Raw genomic sequence first — 19,230 nt, 5'->3', positions numbered from 1 at the left:
CAACCAATGAATGGATAAAGAGAAGGTCCACCTACACAGTGGAACATTATTCAGCCATAAAAAGGAAGTACAATCGTGCTACGACAGGGGTGAACCTTGAAACAGGATGCAGAGTGAAGGAAGCCAGACACAAGAGCCCATGCGTGGGCTGGCTCCCCCCACACGGAGTGTCCAGAAGAGGGGATGCTCGGGGCAGGCACAACAAGTGCTTGCCTCGGGCCGGGGCTGCAGAAGTGGGCTCAGTACTGGAGAACGGAGGCCCCTTCAGGGTGATGACACGCTCTCGAATCGATCACGGCGGAGACTGCACAAGCTGAATGTCCAAAACCCCTGCGCTGTGCACTTCGCGTGAGGGGAGTGGGCGTCAGGAGCGTGATGTCCATACAAGCCCTTTCGATGAAAACGGAAACTGCCCTCGGCAAGGACCTTCGCAAGTCCTCTCCTCTATAAAAGCCACGAGAACGCTGGCAAAAGTGGTCAGAATCAGATTTTGCAGAAGCCTGGGAATGGACCAAAGGTTTGCAGCAATACAGGGCCCATTTCCTGATGGGATCATTAGTCTGTTAAAATGAGGTCACACTGGAGTGGTGGGCCCCTGACGCAAAGCGACTGGGGTTCTGATGAGCAGACACAGTGAAGACCCAGACACACGGAAGGCCACATGACAGAGGCAGAGACTGAGGCACTCCCTGAGGCCAGGGAGCCCAGTGGGGCAGGGCCTGGAGCGGTGACAAGAGCCCTCTGGGGGCATGAATGGCAATGCCTGACTGCACACCTGTGCTCTCCACACCTGAGGCCAACGGGTCTCTGCAGTTCCAAGCCCCCAGTAGGTGGTGCTTTGTTCTGCAACCACAGGAAACTCACACAGGGGACTCTACAAAATCAGCTCTGATTTCCAGAGTTGCCACACTGTGCTATGTAAACTGTCTGGTTTTCAACAAAAGTTTACAAGATGCTCAAAGAAACGAGCAAATGTGGCCAAATACAGGGGAAAACAATCAAAAGCAAGCGTCCAGAGCAAGCCAGGCATCGAGCTAGGCAGGCAGAGACCTTAAACCAGCTGTCCAGAGCACCGCAGGAAGCCACCTACGGAGAGATCAGGAAAAGTATGAGAACATGTCACCTTAAGTGACATCAGTAAACAGAGAAGTTACAAAAAAGAACCCTGAAACGTTCAATAATTGAAATGAAAATTTCCCTAGCAAGGCTCCACGCAGATCTGAGCGGGCAGACTCCACAGACCCGGGCATCGGTCAGTTGGGATCTTCCAGTCTGAGGGGCAGACAGGAAGAAGAACAAGGTGCGTGAACAGGTCCTCAGACCTGTGTGCCACCGACAAGAGTGCCATCATGGGCACCCTGGGAGTCCCAAAGGCAGGAGGGGTTTGAAAGAACAGCTGAGTAAATAATGGCCAGACTTTCTCCAAGTTTGATATAAATCATTCAGGAACTCAAAAAAAAACTCCAGCCAGGATAAACTCAAAGTTCACAGTCAGATGCATCTTAACGACACTGTCCAAACCATATGAAGACAGAAAATCTTGAAAGCACCAGGACAGATAGATGCAAAGGCACCTCTGCAAGGTGAGAGCTGACCTGTCGGGAACCACAGGGCCAAGGCAGTGGGGTGACCCACCCGAAGTTCCGGAAGCCAAAACTGTCAACCAAGCTGGCTGCGGCCAGCAGACCCGCCTGCGAGAAACGAACCCATGTGACGAGAGGGAGCGCGCCAGCACAGGTGGCTCCGTCGCCAACACACAACACAGCACAGGTGTGTCTTCATTTGTGACCCCTCTTCTAGCTGATTTTAAAGACGTCTACATAAGGCGATGATGATCATGTGTTCTGATGGGCACACCATTTCCACAGACGTAGTTCGTGTGGACAGAGGGGCCGGGCTGGAACTGTGCGGGAGCGTTTCCCGTGCTGCGGAAATGAAACCTGTTAACGCAAGTTAGACTGTTTGACATGTGACTCTCACGGCAATCTGCAAGAAAACGACAAAACATGGTAACCGAAACAAGGGGAGGAAATGGCAAACTAGAAAATAAGCACTTAACGGGGCGAAGGAGGGAAAATGCGAGGGTGGGGGAGTCGCTGGGGGGCACAGAAAGGTCCCTAACAAAACGTTTACAGGAGGCGGCTTTCTCTGTTGAGGGTTGGTTGTCAATTCTGACGGTTTTCTTGCCGACTGACAGCCTGATCCGGAATGTAAATTCAGAAACGAACAGCAAACGACCACACGCTACTGAGGAATCTGAACTCTGGTCACAGGAGAATTTAAAAGACATGCTGCACTCGAAGACACTGTTCTCGCTCTTCGTGGGGCTCACGATTCCAAATACCACTCTACTAAACTAGGGTACCCATATTTTTCCAAAAAGAATTAAAGAAAAAGAAAGAAGCTACACACATGGTCAGGCCCGGAGCACTCACTGCAGAAAGGGTGGGGTACACGAGGAAGACCGGCCTGCTCTGGAGCGACCGTGAAGTTCACCGACGGGACGTCAGTGCTCTTAGCAAACAGACGCCTTCTCGAGCCATCGAGCAGCCCTGAAAGACCAGTGCCTGGACGACGCGCAGACACCCACCCGTCCCCACAGAGACAGGACAGTTAGACAAGGGTAGCGGCCAGGCCCCATGCTGGGCAGCTGGGGGCAGAGGGCGGGTCTGACCGCAGACAGAGATGGGCTGAAATCCAGTCTGTTATTCCCTAGCTGTGTGGCCTAGCACGTGACCTCTGAGCTGATAATCAGTAAGATGGAGCCAGGATGCCAGCCCTGGGCCTAGCCGTCACCAGCCTCTCCCACAGCATTCCCTCCCCGCTCCAACCCCGTTGGCACAAAAGTCTCTACCGTGGGATTCAGACTCATCCCGCACCCTTGAAAGGCCACTCACTGTCCCTGAGACACTGGGCAGGGCAGTAGCCCTCACACCTGCAGGCTGAGTGCCTCAGGCTACTGCCGCCTTACAGCGGTGGCCATGTGGGGACTGAGCAAGGCTGAGACCACAGAGCTGATGATAACTCCAAGGAAACAGTCAGTAACCCTTCACCTCCATCCTCGATGTGTGCTGTGCCCATCCGAAAAAATGTGCAAGTCCACTGTCTACAATTTAGACTGCAGTCCCCCCACTACACAAGGTGCTCGGGGCCATCAGCTCCACCCTCCCACCAATCAAGGCCTCACATGTGACGTGGGCGAGGCTCACTTCCGCTCCTCTCTGGTTATCTCCATGCCCTGGCAGAGATGCCGCTGGCTCCGGGGGCCGAGACAGGCCTGGCGGGTGTCGCAGACACTGGTGGGGAGCCCCAAACCAGCTCCCAGGAGCCATGTGACCCACACAAGCGCCTCTCTGCAGCATGAAAGGGGGCAGCGAACAAGCAGCGTTCAGTATTCAGTCAGCTCTGATAGTTCTGTGATTCTCTGAGTCGGCTTTCCACGAACCAGAAGGAAACTCCAAACACACACACAGAGCCACTGTCCTTCCCCACACACTGTCGCCAGCACCCGAAAGCAGCGATCGACTCTGCCAGTTACGCACCCAGAGAGCTCCAGCTCACGTCGTCGGCTGGCAGCTGGGGCCCTTACACACCAGAACCCAAAGCACCAGGAGACACAGGTGTGCCCAGTGAGCCATGCCGTCACGCGTGCCCTTGCTTCGTCTAAGCGAACATTAGCAAATGCTGGCCGATATGAGAGTCATGGGCGGGGGACCCTCTGCACAATGGGCATGGGCCAGACACCCAGCCAGCGCCCAGGCTGTTGCTGACCCGAGTGGAGAGGCTGCACTAAGCACCAGGAGGCACCAGGAACCCAAGTACTGCTGGGTTCTGCCCGCTGGCACAGTGCTCCTCACAGTGCAAAGTGCTTTCCGGACCATGAAGGGCCATTTGGCCAGCACGGGCAGCCAGTGGGGAAGGTCCTGATCGGCCCTGTCTGGTGGCAGGGTGGAATCGAGCGTGTCTTCTGGCCTCAGATTTCAGGGTTCGGCCGTGACACGGATGTTCCGCAGCCACCGCCCTCGGCTGCAGGTTCACCAGCATGTGCAGGCAGCAAGGGCCCGTGACAGCAGTCACGGGGCTCAAGGCTCCACACGGAGCGGCCTGGCAGGGTCGTTCAAGCGCAGTTAGGACAGCTACCATCAAAGAAAGAACTGCTGGCAAGGACGTGGGAGAGCTGGGATCTTCCCGCGTAGCTGGTGCGACAGCCGCTGTGGGAATCGTCTGGCAGGTCCTCACGAAGTTAAACAGAGTCGCCCTGTGACCCTGTAGCCCCACCTCTGGGTCTGCACCCAAAGGGAGTGGCAGCGGGGCCCTGAAGGGGTAGGTGCACCCCCTGTTCACGGCAGCGTGGCCCACGGCAGCCAAAAGCCAGAAGCAACCAAGTGTCCATCGATGGCTGAATAGATACGCAATGTGGTGCCTACGCACAGTGGACAATCACTCAGCCTTAAAAAGGAAGGGACTCTGCCACCTGCTGCAGCGCGGACGCACCTGGAGGACAGAGTGCCGAGTGAGATGAGCCAGTCACAGGAGGACACGCGCCGTGCGCACCCAGCTGTGCGAGGTCCCTAGAGGAGTCGGATCCACAGAGGCAGAGTGGATGGAGGTGCCGGGGCTGAGGGAGGGGTGGGGAGTGTGTAATGGGGACTGAATCTTGGTTTGGGAAGATGGAAAGTTTTGGATACGGATGGTAGTGACGGCCGCAAAACAGTGTGAATGCACGCAATGCCACTAAACTGCACACCTAAAATGTTAAAATTTTATTTTATGTCTTTTACAATTTAAATAATAAAAATAAAGCACTGACTACTGGGCCCCGCCCGAGCCTCCGGCAGAGACTCCAGCAAGCGCCCCGGAGGCTGCCGTCAGGGGGGCGGTGTGGGGGGCGGTGTGACAGCCTGTGTGAGAGCCTCTGGCAGAGCCGCTGGCAGAGCCACTGTCGCAGGCAGGGCACACCGAGGGAGGGATCCAGTGCCTTGCCCAGGCCCAGACCTCAAACCTGGCAAAACCCAGGTGCTCGTAAAATGCTGCCACCTGCTTGCGCGCGTGCCCGATGGGACCGAGCCATGACAGGCCAGACTACCGCGTTCCCACCAAGCAACACGCAATGGGGCAGCAGCTGCCCCCAGCTTTCAGCACGAACTTGCTCTCAGGCGCATGGAGCTCCTTCCACCTCTGATCACAGCCTTCCGTTAGCCGTGCTATTATTCTGAAGTCAACAAACTGTTCTCAGGAAGTGGAAGCAGAAGTTTCCTTGTCCTTATCGTGGCCGTGGCCTCAGACATGAGAATTCAGCAGTGCCGTGGCCAGGGGACACCAGGCACACCCCTGGATGACGGGAGACAGAGCTGTTGCCCCTGCAGGAGGCTCTCACCGCCAGCTTGCTGGGTGTCCCTGACTCAGGGGCTCGGTTAAACACACACTCTTCACGGCCTTGTCTTCGTTTTTCCCTTTAAAACTCTCCGTAACATTGCGATACTGTGAAGAAAGTAAAATCACTCGGACCCTATGATCTATAGATCATAGACGGCCACGTTCGTCTCGCACGGTGCTCTCCGCCTGCACTGGGCTGGAGCAGACGATTTCGTCAATATCGAGGGTGTTTCTGCATGAGCACATTTCTCTTTAAAATTTTCTGTAAGAGCAAAAACCTCCTATGCTCTTAGCCACTCAGCTAATCGCTGTGAACACTGTTCGCAGTGATTCCATTCGCTCTTTCGTCTTACGTGCCCTTCAAAGGCACTCCCGTTTGGCTTCATTGCAAACGTTCCAAACACACACGTGAGGGGGCACAGCACCGGAACCGGCAACCGCACCGCAGCGAACTCACTGACCACGCCGTGCGGCCACACTGCTCCTGAGAAACATTTTCAGTGAAACGGTACAGATGCGCACCCGCCCCCAACCCCTTTCTACTCAGAAGCAGCCACTACCGTCTGCTGATGGTGAGCAGGTCCTGGCACTTTCTCTACACTGAATGTCCATAAAATGTGTGAGACTATTATGTGTAATTATGAGAAACGCAGCTACTTCCCTTTCCCACTGGCCCTTTAAACTTGTTTATACTGAAGCAGGCAGACAGAAAAGCACACACGTCCAAGCCGTCCCGCTCAACGAACCCACAGGCCAGTGTGACAAATGGCACCCAGAAGGGACGCCAGCAGCCAGCCCCCACACCTCCCGCCCCGAGGGTGGCCGCCGAGCCGTGTCTCCTGTTTGCATCAGGTACAGACTCCGGCTGCGTTCCTGCTCCTGCCGCCAGCACCCCCTGTGCAGCCAGGCCGCTGTCCACTGCTGCCTCCGGCACCCGGGGTCTCCCTACCACGCACGGAGCTGCGGTGCCATCCCCGCACGTGTCTGCTGGGCACGTGCCTAACCTAAGGGTGAGCGGCTGGGCCGCAGGGTCTCACGTGCTCAGCCTGGGACACGCTTCCCGTTCTGCGAACTCACCGCGCCAGCCCGCACGCACCGGCGCTCTGGATCCCGCCTCTCCCGCTCCGCGCCATGAGCCGCGCCTCTTTCAAGCAGGTGTAGTTAATTCACCACTTTACCTGGACTTTTTCCCTCCTACGTCAGCACCACACCACTGTCCCATCTCCTAAGAGGTTAAGGTCACCACCTGTAGGGACTGCGTAATATCTCAGATATGGAACCAAAAATCACTCAGCTGTTCTCCTATTAACCGCTTCCTGCTGCCAGAAATAGTCTGAAAAAGATCCTCATTCGCCAGCTGTGCTTCCTTCCCTCCAGTCCCACATCCCTTCCTGCTGACGGGCGCGCTCAGGGAGATATGCCTCAGAAACCCACTTCGGAGACTCACGGCGCTTACCTCAGCCGTCCACTGGGTGCACTCCAGTGGCACCAACAAAGAAAAGGCTAAAACTTAGCTTCAGAGTTCTTAGAATCAGAATGGCGATCACTTAATGCAAGGTGCCCTCGAGCCTACTGCCACCCCAAAAAAGTCCTGTCACCCCTTCCAGCCAGCACCTGCTCCCTGCCACTCCCCTCTCCAGCCACAGTGGCTTCCTCGCTGCCCCCTAAACACAGCGCGTACCTGCCGACCTTAGAGCCTTCGCCCCGAGGCCCCTTCTCCCAGAGACGGTTTCCCCAGCCCCCGCCCAGCCAATCCCTGCCCCCCCGAACCTTGGTGCAAACATCACATGCTCAGTGACATTTACTCAGTGACCACTGCACCTTACAGCCTACCTCCCGCCACAGCATCCTAACACGTGTCATTCACTCACTGTGGCTGCCAAGTTCTGTCCACGTCCCACTGCAAGCATGTGCCCTCCAGGACCACAGGCCTTTCTGTTAATTCTGCATACAGTAAGCGTCGCAGTGGTCGAGAGCAGTGCCCAGTGCACAGTCCAGGCCCGTATACGTCCGTGGCCCAAACGAAAGGAACCTGTCCATGTGAGCGAGAAGGCCACGCAAAGCTGTCAAGGCCCGGCACGCTGTCCTCAGCAGGGTGACGGCTTCGTCTCAGTAGTGTCTGGCTAGTGACAAGAGCCAAGCCTCGGTGAGCTCCAGCAAAGGGCAGAAGCCCTAACGCAGAGGGCGGAGGCAGCGGGAGCCGCAACGCCGAGCCCTGGGCAGTGACCCCCTCCTGCTGGCAGGACCTTCCCCCCTCCGACGTACAGCTGCACCCGACCCCCCCAAGAGAACACAAGCCCACCCGATGATAAGCCACGCCGCGCGCCACGTGGCTACGCAGCCTGCGCAGCAGGAAGGCTTCGTCCCGCTGTGATGACGTGCTGGACCGGGAAGCGAAGTATGAATAACAATTTCTTAAGCCTCCTCCAAGCCTTCTGGTGCTGATTAGTCGAGAATTTCTAAGCTGAACTCCCTCCGGCCTCTAAACTCAGCTCAAACACCACTTGGCCAGTGACGTGCTTCCCAGGCCCCAGTGGGAGCCCGCTGACCCTCCCACGGTCACGGCTGGCTTGGTGGAGGCGGGCACTGGGACACCTGTGTGCAACGGCGACCACTGTTAAAGCAGAAGCCATTCCCAGTGAAACCTCTTTGTGCCTGGAAGCTTCCTGGATGCTCCGCGTGACACCTCTAACCCTGAAACATGTGGTGTCTAGCCCGGCGCCTGGTGTGCAGCACCGGTCAAAGGACCGGGACGCCAGACGCTGCACTCCCAGCCCAGAGCACAGATCGAGAGAGTCGTGGGCCTGGGGACAGTGCTCCCTCAGGCCCTGTGTTCGACCACGTGACAACGGCTCTTGTTCTCATCAAGAGCCACGACTCTCGAAGTCCCGCTGGTGCGCGCAGACCACGGACCATCCCAGGGCGGCCAGGGGCACATGCGAGCCGCTCACACCCACACACAGACAGGGTGCCGCAGGCTGTGAGTGGCCATTCCTTCCCGAGCGACAGCAGGAGACCAGACCAACGGGGACGTCACCGGCTCGCTCCTGAGACATCAGGAAGCTGTCGGATACTCCTCTGACAGAGCAGAGCAGAGGGGGCAGCGGGGGGCCGCTGCTGACCCCGCCTCTGAAAGGACTGTGCAGCTGTGTCTGCCCCACAAAACGCCTCCGGTCTCTGTTTGGGGAACGCTCAGGGAGGCCTGATGACTTTTCCCAGGATTTAAAAGGAATACCGTTTTAGCTAATTTGGGGAATCTTGGAATAACTTACAAAGTAGGAGTTCAAAGTCCCACTCACTCCCCCAAAAAACCCCCATCTCTGTTGAACTGAATTCAATCTGTTTTTGGATTTTGTTTTTTAAACAGTCACCCTGGGTCTGAAAGAGACTCAGGTTTCCTAGGGCCCTTTGACATGAAAGGGAAAACGCTCCAACATGTGAGACTGGACCAAGCGTGCCCGGACCCCGGGGCAGGCTACCTGCAGCACCGGCATCTCGGCCAAGTTAGGGGTTTCCAACAAACTTCCAAGCAGTCGCCCAACATCACAGCCGAGGCAGATACGATTAGATCCATTTAAACAAATGCTTACAACCTACTAAAGGGGTCGCAAGGAGGGAGACCGGGCCCCTGCCTTCCAGCGGCCTGCAGCGTGGACAACCGGGGACGCAGCTCATCAACCAGGAAGCGAACGCCTCCTCGGACGTGGGCACAAGCGCATCAGGGGCGGTGGGGACCGTCACGGCAGGGAAGACGTGCGGCAGTTTCCCCACCACTGCTAAATCTGCACTGAATCTGGAGGCCTCGTCTCCATGCGAAGAAGGCAGGCTCTCTCCGGGCGTCTCCCAGCTCCAGGGCTGGTTTCCGGCCGTCTGGGACCCTCACGGGACGAGGGAGCTCGGCCTCGCTTCAGAGCTGGGGACGCCACTGCTTGAGAGCGACTGCGCTGAACTCGGCCGGAAACAAGCTCGGCTTGACACCTGGTCCCCAGGCTGCAGGACCGTTTTCCGCAGACGTGGCCAGAGCTTCAGCCCCAACTGTGCAAAGAGTGGCTCCCGCAGAACCGCCTTGGCACACATCTCCCTGCCGACAGGGCCCCCACTGTGTCCCCTGCCATCACCGTAAAGTGCGCCCCCTCTCTGAACAGAGGGCTTCAGGTAGACTTGTGAGCGCGGTCATATGTAGCATCTCGCTGTAAAAAAAACAAAACAAAAACAAAAACAAAAACAACAAAACAAAACGCAAAAAGGGGACAGCTCTGTGTCAGGGGATGGCTGGGTGAGTACGCGAGGCCACCTAAGTGACTGCAGCAGGGGGACACCACCAGCCCCACTAACTGGCGCCTGACGCCTGCGTGTGAACCAGCTCCACTGTTTACTAGCTGTGTGGACAGGACCGCTGGTGACCCACGTTCCCCATCTGTAAAGTGGTGGTGATGAGATCGCATCCCTCCCGGGCCACCGGGAGGGCTGGGCCGCTTTCCACGCAGGGCGCTGGTGGAGCGCCCGGCACACAGCACGCTGTCTGGGGGGCTCATTACCAGCACGGCCACACCACCGGCCTTTCCGCAGAGCTCACCCCGAACGAAATGTCCACCAGGGAGGCAGAGGCGGGGACACCTGCCACTCGCTACCACGCCGTCTCAGGGGAAGCACGCCGCCGCACGCGACTCAGCTGACTTCAGATTTCTGCAGACTCCCCTGGGAGTCCCCATTCGCTGCCTCTCAGAGAAGGAGGACTAGCAGGCATGAGCCGGCACACACTCGGACCTTGCTGAGCGTTGCAGGAGCTGAACACGCGGTGCCACGCAACGCCAGCACCGAGTGGCCAGTTCTGGGAAAGAGGACCCACCGCCAGCCTTGACTGGAAGTTCTCAGGCGCTGCGAGTTGAAATTACGGTCCTGAAGATAACTAACTGTGCTAAGTCATGGGTATCACCTGCCTTTCCTCTGCAGCAGATGGCCTGTGCAAAGAGATACTTTTAGAAGCAGATGAGGCTCCCAGACATCCCCCCTGCCACGCTGCAGGTGCCAGTGGCCCCTGAAACAGCTGGGCACACCAGCACCCTGGGCCAGTGCCAACGACACTCAGACGCGGACGTCGGACACAGCAGAAGCAGGGGGTCCGCTGCGGTGAGCTGCAGCGCTCTCCATCGGGGGCATGCTAACACAGTAACACACAAAACTCACTAAAACACCCTCCGATAATAACTGGGGTGCAAAGTTAAGGGCCCCAAATTCCTACAAGACTATTTTAAAACAAGATCCTTCGCGCCCACCTTTGCTGACCAAGCCGCATGTTGTTGGCAAGTCCAATTAACGTCCTAGGGTGTCGGGTCTCCCCCAACATTTTCTACTGTGAAAGAGGTAACGCAAATAAACAATGGGATTAAATGTCTACAGACGGCCTAACAAACCTGTGTATGACGAGCACATGTGGAACCGCACCTGAGTCAAAAATTGAAAGCCCCCCTGTCCTGTACGCCCTGTGGATCGAACCCCACCCCCCACCAGAAGGGACCACAGCTTATCACAGTGTCTCCCGCTCTTCACATACAGTCTCATCACACGTGTCATCCGCATGGTTTTGAACTTTATGTAAATCGGGGGTCAGCTGCTGTCTGGCTTCTTTCGACATCCTCGGCAGAAGGCGAAGAGACTCGCTTCTTATATTTGCAAAAAGCCACTGAATGGGACATCACATGGACACCCAAGGACACCTGCCTGGCTCCTAAAGCCTAACAACTGAGCTTCCTAAAACTCGGATCCAACGTGCGCAGCTGGTGACAGTGGCTACCTCTAGGCTGGGGAACTAGCTTGGCGGGAGAGGGACTGTTTACCAAATGCAAGTGTCAGGACAGTTTGCAATAGTGATTCAGTTTCTGGAAAACATGGTAAGAGATTCTTTAACTTGAAGTTTATGACATTAACACTTTGGAAGTACAAACATCATGTTCTCTGATGCATTATTAGGCAGATATTAAAAAGAAAGTTATGAAAACGGTTTTCATCAGTGCAGAGCAACATCGCGGGAAAAGGACACTGCGGAGAAGGCTGAGAGGCACGCACGCAGGAAAGGGGGCCACGCGCGACGCAGTGGCCACGCAAAGCGATGGGATCACGGAGGGTTCCCTGGACCGAGGGTGCATACGGTTCTGTCACTGTGCGAACACAAGCTCCCCAGAGCGCCAGTTCACACCCAACGCGAAAAGGTCTGGTCCGGTGACAACTTGTTCATAGGGCTTCTTAGAAGACAACCTCACCAACACGATCAGACATTCCTGGGAACGTCTCAGACAACCTCTCGGAGCCCGTGCCTACCCACGACCCTCTCCAGGCCCCAGGACGTGTTTACGCTTGCTGAGCGTACAGACTCCAGATCGGTGAAGAGCGCCGAGACGCCCCGCCACCCCACGCCTGCTCCACACACACACCCCTCCCACCAGCCACGTGCTCGCCTGCACTCCTGCCCGCGAGAACAGCAGGAAGTGGGGCCTCGGCCCTCCGAGCTCAGCTAACAGAACACCTGGCTCGGGCCCTCCTGACGCCCCCGCCCTACGCGATATTTTAATACTGACATTTTCCCAAAGAGCATCTAAACGCTCCTTAAGTCTGCTTATGATTTCTTAATGGTTCTGTAAGAAGAAAGTGCGAAGGGCGAAAACACTGCAGCTCTTCAGAGGGCAACGTCATCCTCGTCTCTAGTGGGGTGTGGGCCCCCCGCCTGCACCTCTAAGGCTTTCATCCCGGGGTCGGCCCCCTTACCACGCCGAGGCCCTGCACTGCTGTGCAGGCCACCCTGCCCACGCTCAGCTGCTTCCAATCACCCCAGCAAATGCGATGAGCAAAGTAGCATTTTTGTGCTGCATTTTTCTTAGGAAGGAAAAATAACACCCAAACAGAATTCCCCTGCCCGGAACACACCACTTTCTTGCTAACCACAAATTCTGCCAAAATCAGTTCTACATAATAGTGCTTTGGTTGGTTCCTCTTTCTTCAAATGGATACATTTTACCTTGCAAATTGTGGGAGGCGGGGGGGCGGGCAGAAAGAGTTTAAAAACCCATTACACAAACTTAAATAATATTCACATAGCTACCACTGTAACCAAAGCAAAATGAGATACTACCCTGAAAACCTTATGATAAAAACGTAATTCTATTCCAACATCTGAGCCCCTTCACCATAGCAGAGATCATTCTAGATACTGGGATGTGAAGAAAGTAACAGTTTCTGCCCGTGAGGAGCTGGCACTGGAAACATGTGTCATGGACAGAGAAGGATGGACACAAACAGTACCTTGAGGTGTAATTTAATCACAGTCCAACGCATACATCTTAAGTGACAGCGCAGTGAATTCTGACATGTGTGCAGGCAGAGAAGCAGGCTAGAGGGGGTGACTGGAGCACAGAGGGCACGGAAATCGCCCAGGCATGCAGACGGCGGGGCGGGGGGCGGGGGCAGTGTGGGGAGCAGATGGCGGGCAGAGTTCAGACCTGACCCCACACACACAGCCAGGAAGCATCAGGAGGGTTTGCAAAGACAAATGGCTCGGGGCTTCCTTACCGGATGGAATGAACGGAATGCCACAGAACGAGCGGTAACAGACGTGAAGCAGAAGCCTGTTCTAAGGGCGGGGTGCATGAGACTGCAGGAGGCGGTGGCAGCCTGCACACACCCCCACCGCGCCTGACGCAACCCTCACGAGTCCGATCAGACAAGCGCACACTCTTTGCCCTTCTTTTTTTTTAACCTTTATTTTTCAATTACTCTCGACATTCAATTTCATATTAGTTTCAGGTGTACAGCATGGTGGTTAGATGTTTATGTCACTTAAAAGTGATCCCCCAATTAGTCTAGTTCCCACCTGGCACCATAACTAGTTATTACAGTAACACTGACTACATTCCCTACACCGTACTTCGCGCCCCGTAATAGTGCTGCACTTCTCAATCCCGTCGCCTTTTTCACCCAGCCCCCAGCCCCCTCCCAGCTGGCAACATGTTTTTTCTCTGCATCTATGAGTTTGCTTGTCTTGCCTGTTTGTTTTTTTTAGATTCCACATATAAGTGAAATCATGTAGTGTAATATTTGTCTTTCTCGGATTTATTTCATTTAGCATAACATCCTCTTGGTCCATCTATGCTGTCACGAATGGCAAGACTTCATTCCTTTTTTAATGGCCGAGGAATATTCCACTGCGCTACCTCTAGCGTTGGCTGATCCACTGCTATTATGCGTTTGCCTTTGTCAATGAGAATTTTTTTCTTTGCGATATTTTCTTAGTCATATTATTTATTTATTTATTTTTCTCCTTCTTATAGAAGTCCCTTTACCATCTCTTGTGATACTGATTTGGTGGTGATGAACTCCTCCAGCTTCTTATCTGGGATCATTCTTTGCCATTATTTTAAGTCACAATCATTGAGCTTTTTATAACCTCAAAACAGGCCCTGAAATAAACCCTCATTCTCCACAGTCAAGGAACAGAATGTTCTGGTCAATCATCTATTTTGATAGTTATAACTTCAATTTAAAATCCACAAACAGTTTATGTCCAAACCACAAAAAGAACTGCTACAAATCAGAAAGAAAAAAACAATCCCATATGAAAATGGGCAAAAGATATCAAGTCAGTTCAGAGAGGTCATCCCAGGTGAAAATACTACAAGAAACTAAACCTCCTTAATAATCGAGAATATGCAAATTAAAACAAAAATGAAACACTTTATTAATTTTCCTAAGTCTGAAGGGAGTTTTAAAAATGATATTTTGTGTTGACGAGGTTATGGGGAAAGAGTGCTTTTAATACATTGCTATTGTAAGTTTAAACTGGCAACGGTCACCAAAGAGGATAACGTGTCAGTATCCACTAGGACGGAGTGTGCCAAGCCCTATGGCCCAGCAATCCTGCTCGTAGCATATCTACTAGTGGTCGTCAGGATAATGCCCCGCAAAGATGTCCACGTCCTAACCTCTGACCTGTGACTCTGACAGGTTGCAAAGCAAAGGGTGATGATGAGAGCTACGGAGGAAATTCAGGTTGCTAATCACCTGACCTAAAACCAGGGGAAAGTTGTGGATTTTGCAGGTGGACCCAATGTAACCCCAGGGGTCCCTACAAGTGGGGAAAGACAGGAAGAACCAGAGGGATGACAGCTCAGGAAGGATTTGGCTCAGGGCTGCTGGAGAAAGGGCACCCTCAGCCAAGGAGCGCCAGAGGCCCCTGAAGGGGGGAAAAGCCCAGGAGGCACGTCTCCCCCAGGGGCCTCCACTAAGGGTGCAGCCCTGAACACACCTGGATTTTAGCAGAGACACCTGTTTTCAGCTACTCACCTCCGGAACTGTGAGGTGATAAATTTGAGCTGCTCAAGCCACTAAAAGTGGCGATTTGTTACAGCAGCAGAAGACGACTAATACGCCACCCTAGGGAACCACGGGCGGCATGCACAAGGAGGTGCATGTTTTCTGAGTACAGAGTACAAAATATAAAAATGGAACTGAGAGGGTCCAACGCAAACTGATAACAGTGGTCTCCTCTGGTAAAGAGGGGTGACTATAATGGTCTTTAAAAAAAAAAAAAAGAAAGTGTGTTCGTCCATGTATCTTATAACTGAAAGCTAAATTCCTAGGAAGGGAGTTACCATTCACAGCTTACGCCTCATAGAATTAGAGTAGAAGACTCAGTGCTGGAGGCTGCAGTGAACACAGCGTTTTTTTCTGACACTTCCAAAGGTATCACAAAGACCTAGACCTCACCGTCCCCACAGCTAATACTAATGGGGGCGCTGGCTGTGCAGACGCAACACCAGAGGAGATTCATTGCACATCCGTGATTCGACGAGTCGAAAATCAACCTTTGCGAAGGGGTGAGATAGACACATATCGTCCATGGACAAAGTGCATTCTGACTCCAGGATTCCCAACTCGAGCCCACCCAACTTCGCTCCCAACACACCCCTTCGAGCTGCCCATGTGGGGCAATATGGATTTTGCCCGTGTGGAAAAGGTTTGCTCCACCACTTCGCCTGCCTCACAGGACGGGTGAAGGTTTGAGATAGAATGGAATGAGGTGACGCGCTGTCCACCGGTTCTGAACCCCGCTTGGGACTTCTCCCAACTATAGGAAAGCGCTCTGTAAAGTGAGATGTGCCACACTGTCCATACTACAAACATGCCCAATAAAACCACCGAGGCCCAAGGAAGGCCAACTGCCTGGGAAGTCCCCCGGGGCAGTATCGGAGAGCTCTTCCTCACTTAAATGACACCAAAACAGCAGCCAGTGGGGAAGTCCTCCATGAAACACCTAGGTAAAAGTCCCTTCGCCTACAGAGACCACATCCAGCGACTCTGAAATGCTTGATAATCCAGGGGGAAGGAGAATTCTCACTCAATCACAAACCCCCATTTCCAAGTGTGACCCAGCCAAAGGCTCCAGTCTGGGGCCCGGGTATAGGTGGGGCAGAGTGGCCCACGCTGGGCTCAAACATATGACTTCATGAACACAATGTTCTAAGCAACAGCGACAGCCATCACATGTTTCCCCTACACAGCACCGAGTGAAAGGAAAACAACTAAAGACCAATGGCGGGGACTGTCTACACTCGGACTCCCCCGGGGTCTTTCCATCCGGCAGGCTAATCCAGTGCAGTGGTCCCCCAAGCCCAGCAGCTTCACCGCCACTCCGGCTCCCCTTTTCTCCGGAATGAATAAACCAAGAGCCCTCCAAAACTCACTTGAAGCGTAGTCTCCTCAGGGACAGCTTGCCAGACCCCTCAGGCGGAGTCCCCCAACTTTGTTCCCCCTTTCCAAGAAGAAACAGTAAGCCACACCAACATCCACCTATTCAGCAGGTAGAGGGCTGGGGGGACATTTAAATAGGGCACCCTAGAAAAGTTAAGCATGCTATCTGGCGTTTGTGCTCATCCATTAAGAAAAGCGCTTAGAGAGAAATATGGCCGGTTTACAGATGAGGCCAAAGGGCTTGCCGCGCCCGCGCAGGTCCAGGGGCTGAGCCCCAGGCGGCCGGACAGGGCGACACCGCAGGACGCGTGGGGCCGGCGGGCCCGCTGACCAGAGGGGTCCGGGCAGTCCCGGGAAGACGCAGCCCAGCGCAAGGGGCCACGCGCGCTCCGGGGAGTGTGAGGGGAGAGGGGACCCGGGGGGGCGGGGAGGGCGCCGGGCGTCCGGGGCAAGGGGTGAGCCGAGGGCCGCGGGGTCACGGGCGGCGCGGGCCCAGGTGGGCCGCCAGCCCGCCGGACCGCCCTACCTGCCGCCAGTGGGTCCTGCTCCTCCGCTGCCTCCGCCTCAGTTGCCGCCGCGACTGCTGCCGCCGGCAGCCGGTCCATCGCACCGCCAGTCATGTGAGCGCGCGCCACGTGACTTCCTCCGCGCCCGCCCTCCGCGCCTCTGCCGGGCCCGGCCGCGCCACGCCCACGCCGCGCCGCGCCACGCCCACGGCCCGCCCCGGCCCGCCCCCGCCACGCGGCCGCGGGGAAGACAGGAGTGCGCTCCCGCCCGCGCTCCCGCCGGTTCTCTGCCCGCGCCGGTCGCCCACTGGTTCGCTCCCCACCCGGCCTCATTAGTCACCCACCCACTCACTCATTCACACGTTCACCCCATCGCCCGCTTCCTCGCCACTTCCTCATTCGTCTACCCACGCACGCGCGCCCCTGTCCCGCATTCGCTTGCCCATTCACCAGCTCACTCCGTCATCATCAGCGCATTTACTCACCCTCACTCATTCGTTTGCTTTCCACTCGCTCACACTCCAGTCTCCCGGCTGCCGCCCGCAGGTGAGGCAGGCCCGTGCTGGGTGCTGGCAGTACGAAGACGCATGGGTACCTTCCCCGAGATGGACGACGGACGCGGGACCAGAATGGAGGAAGTGTCCTGGCTGTTCCCAAACAAGGCTGCAGGGGAGCACCGCATATGAGGGGCCCTGGCCCTGCGGGGTGAAGGGACCCTGGATGGGGTAGAGCCTGAGCCGAAGCCGTATGAATGAGGAGGAAGGCACAGGTGCCAGCACCTGCAAATGCGGTGGTCTTCCTGGAGCTAAGTGTTGGTGGGGAGGGCCGGCGGGCAATGGAAGAAGAGGAAGTTGGAGCTGCTGGTAGGGCCTTGTGAGGGTCCAGACCTCTCGATACTGATGCCAACCGACGCCAGGGGTTGTCTCAGCATTCAAGAGCCTGGCCCCCTGCCTGGGTCCTAAGAGGGCTCCGTGAGTAGTTAGTGCCCCTGGCTAAGGCCACTGAACCCTGCCTCAGTTCCAGGTCACCACACTGAGGGCATCTATGTGATCTGACATCCCCCAGCCATAACCCAAGAAGTGCTGCCCCCTTCGCCAGATGGGCATAGAGCAGTTTTCCCGTCACAGTGGAACACTTGCAGGGGCCTGTGACACACACACTCATCTCATTTTGCTTCCTTCCACCACCGTGGGTTTCCCTTCAGCTGCTGTTGCATCAAATGGTGTGCTCAGCACTTTCCCCACCTCAAGGTCTCCCCACTTCCCCACTGCACACGCACATGCACACACACACACACACACACACACACAGAGCTAACTTCCTGATATTATTTGCTACATATCTCTATCCCTCAGTAGATTATAAGATCTTTCTTAAATGTTTAAAAGTTCTTTGCACTTTGGAAACTGTAAAGCATTACACAAGTTTAAAATTAGACATCATTCAAGGAGAACATATTGAGTATTTTATTTGAACACCTGTGACACACGGTCACACAGCCTTGATTTCAGTGGTTCTGGATCTTGGCTGCACTTTCTAATCATCTAGGGAGCATTCAGATATACTCTGCCTGGAAGCCGCCCCAGAAGTTCTCATTTAATTGGTCTGGGTGTGGCCTGGACTTGGATTTGTAAAATAATCTCCCTGGGTTGATTCTAATGTGCAGCCAGGTGGAAGACCACTGCTCTAAGTGGGAAAGTGTGTTCTGTCCTCAAACATTTCCTGAGCGTGTGCTAGGCACTGGATTTGTGTGGCAGCAGGGGAGGAAGGCGAGGGAGGCACACGGGGACAACCAGGTGAGGTCCCCGACCTCTGGGTCCCTGACAGTATTGGGGCACGAACACCGCAGGATTCTCACTCCACACAGCGAAGTGAGCGATAGAGATGGAAATGCGGGTGTTCTGGCAGGAAGGGTGGACGAGCCGATGGTTCTAAATGTCTCCAGAAGGGGGTTCGGCCCTTACCAGTGTCGGTTCCATCGCCCAGTATCTCCAACAGCTAGAAAGCGTTGGGAGGTGTCCTGAAATACATCTGCCTGCTTCTTCTTAGTTACAGGTTCTCAGCAAAGGAGCCTAATTCTAACAGTTTGTTTCCTTCAAGGAACAGCACAGAGAAAATGGAATTTCTGATTTTAAAGGCTTTTTGATTCATGGCAAGAATCCAACTGTTCATCTGTTTTTGAGTGCATTGCTTTCCATTTTGGAAAATGAGAGCCATCTGCGCAAACGGACAACTGCGAGCGCGAACACCGAGGCGGGGGCTTCCCCACGCAGGTGGGCGTGCCGAAAGGGGCTAGCTGCAGTCAGCCGAGGAAAATGCGAGGGCTTCCCAGTCCTGCTGGGGATCTTTCCAAAGAGCCACTAAAATGCCCTGAGGAGTATGTCCTAGAAATATGAACAACAGTTCACGTATTAGGACAGCTGTGTCATGCTGCGCTAACAATCTCAAATCTCAGTGGCCTGAAATTGCAAAGGGTCACACTCATCGTCGTCACTCAGAAACCCAGGGTAACAGAGCAGCCACCATCTTGAATTTCTGCCGCCATGACCACAGGAGAGCAGTTGGAGGCTCTGGCTTGGAAGTGACACACACACTTCTACTCACAGCT

General features: G+C 55.0%; 1 protein-coding gene across 3 annotated transcripts in view; it reads right to left on the bottom strand.

Moving 5' to 3' along the window:
- The window catches only part of SNX8 (sorting nexin 8), a 32,370-nt gene extending 15,580 nt beyond the window's left edge, over positions 1-16,790 (bottom strand). For all 3 annotated transcript variants that reach the window (XM_011378516.2, XM_011378517.2, XM_023522383.1), the window contains exon 1: positions 16,643-16,790. In XM_011378516.2, coding sequence (XP_011376818.1) covers positions 16,643-16,736 — 94 coding nt within the window. In that variant the 5' untranslated portion in view covers positions 16,737-16,790. The remainder of the gene's footprint in view (positions 1-16,642) is intronic.
- Between the last annotated feature and the right edge of the window lie 2,440 nt (positions 16,791-19,230).

The sequence above is a fragment of the Pteropus vampyrus genome, unplaced genomic scaffold (genome assembly GCF_000151845.1).
Source record: "Pteropus vampyrus isolate Shadow unplaced genomic scaffold, Pvam_2.0 Scaffold343, whole genome shotgun sequence".
NCBI classification, from domain to species: Eukaryota; Metazoa; Chordata; class Mammalia; order Chiroptera; family Pteropodidae; genus Pteropus; species Pteropus vampyrus.
The sequence above is the reverse complement of the archived record's forward strand: the minus strand, read 5'-3'. Positions and strand labels throughout refer to the sequence as shown.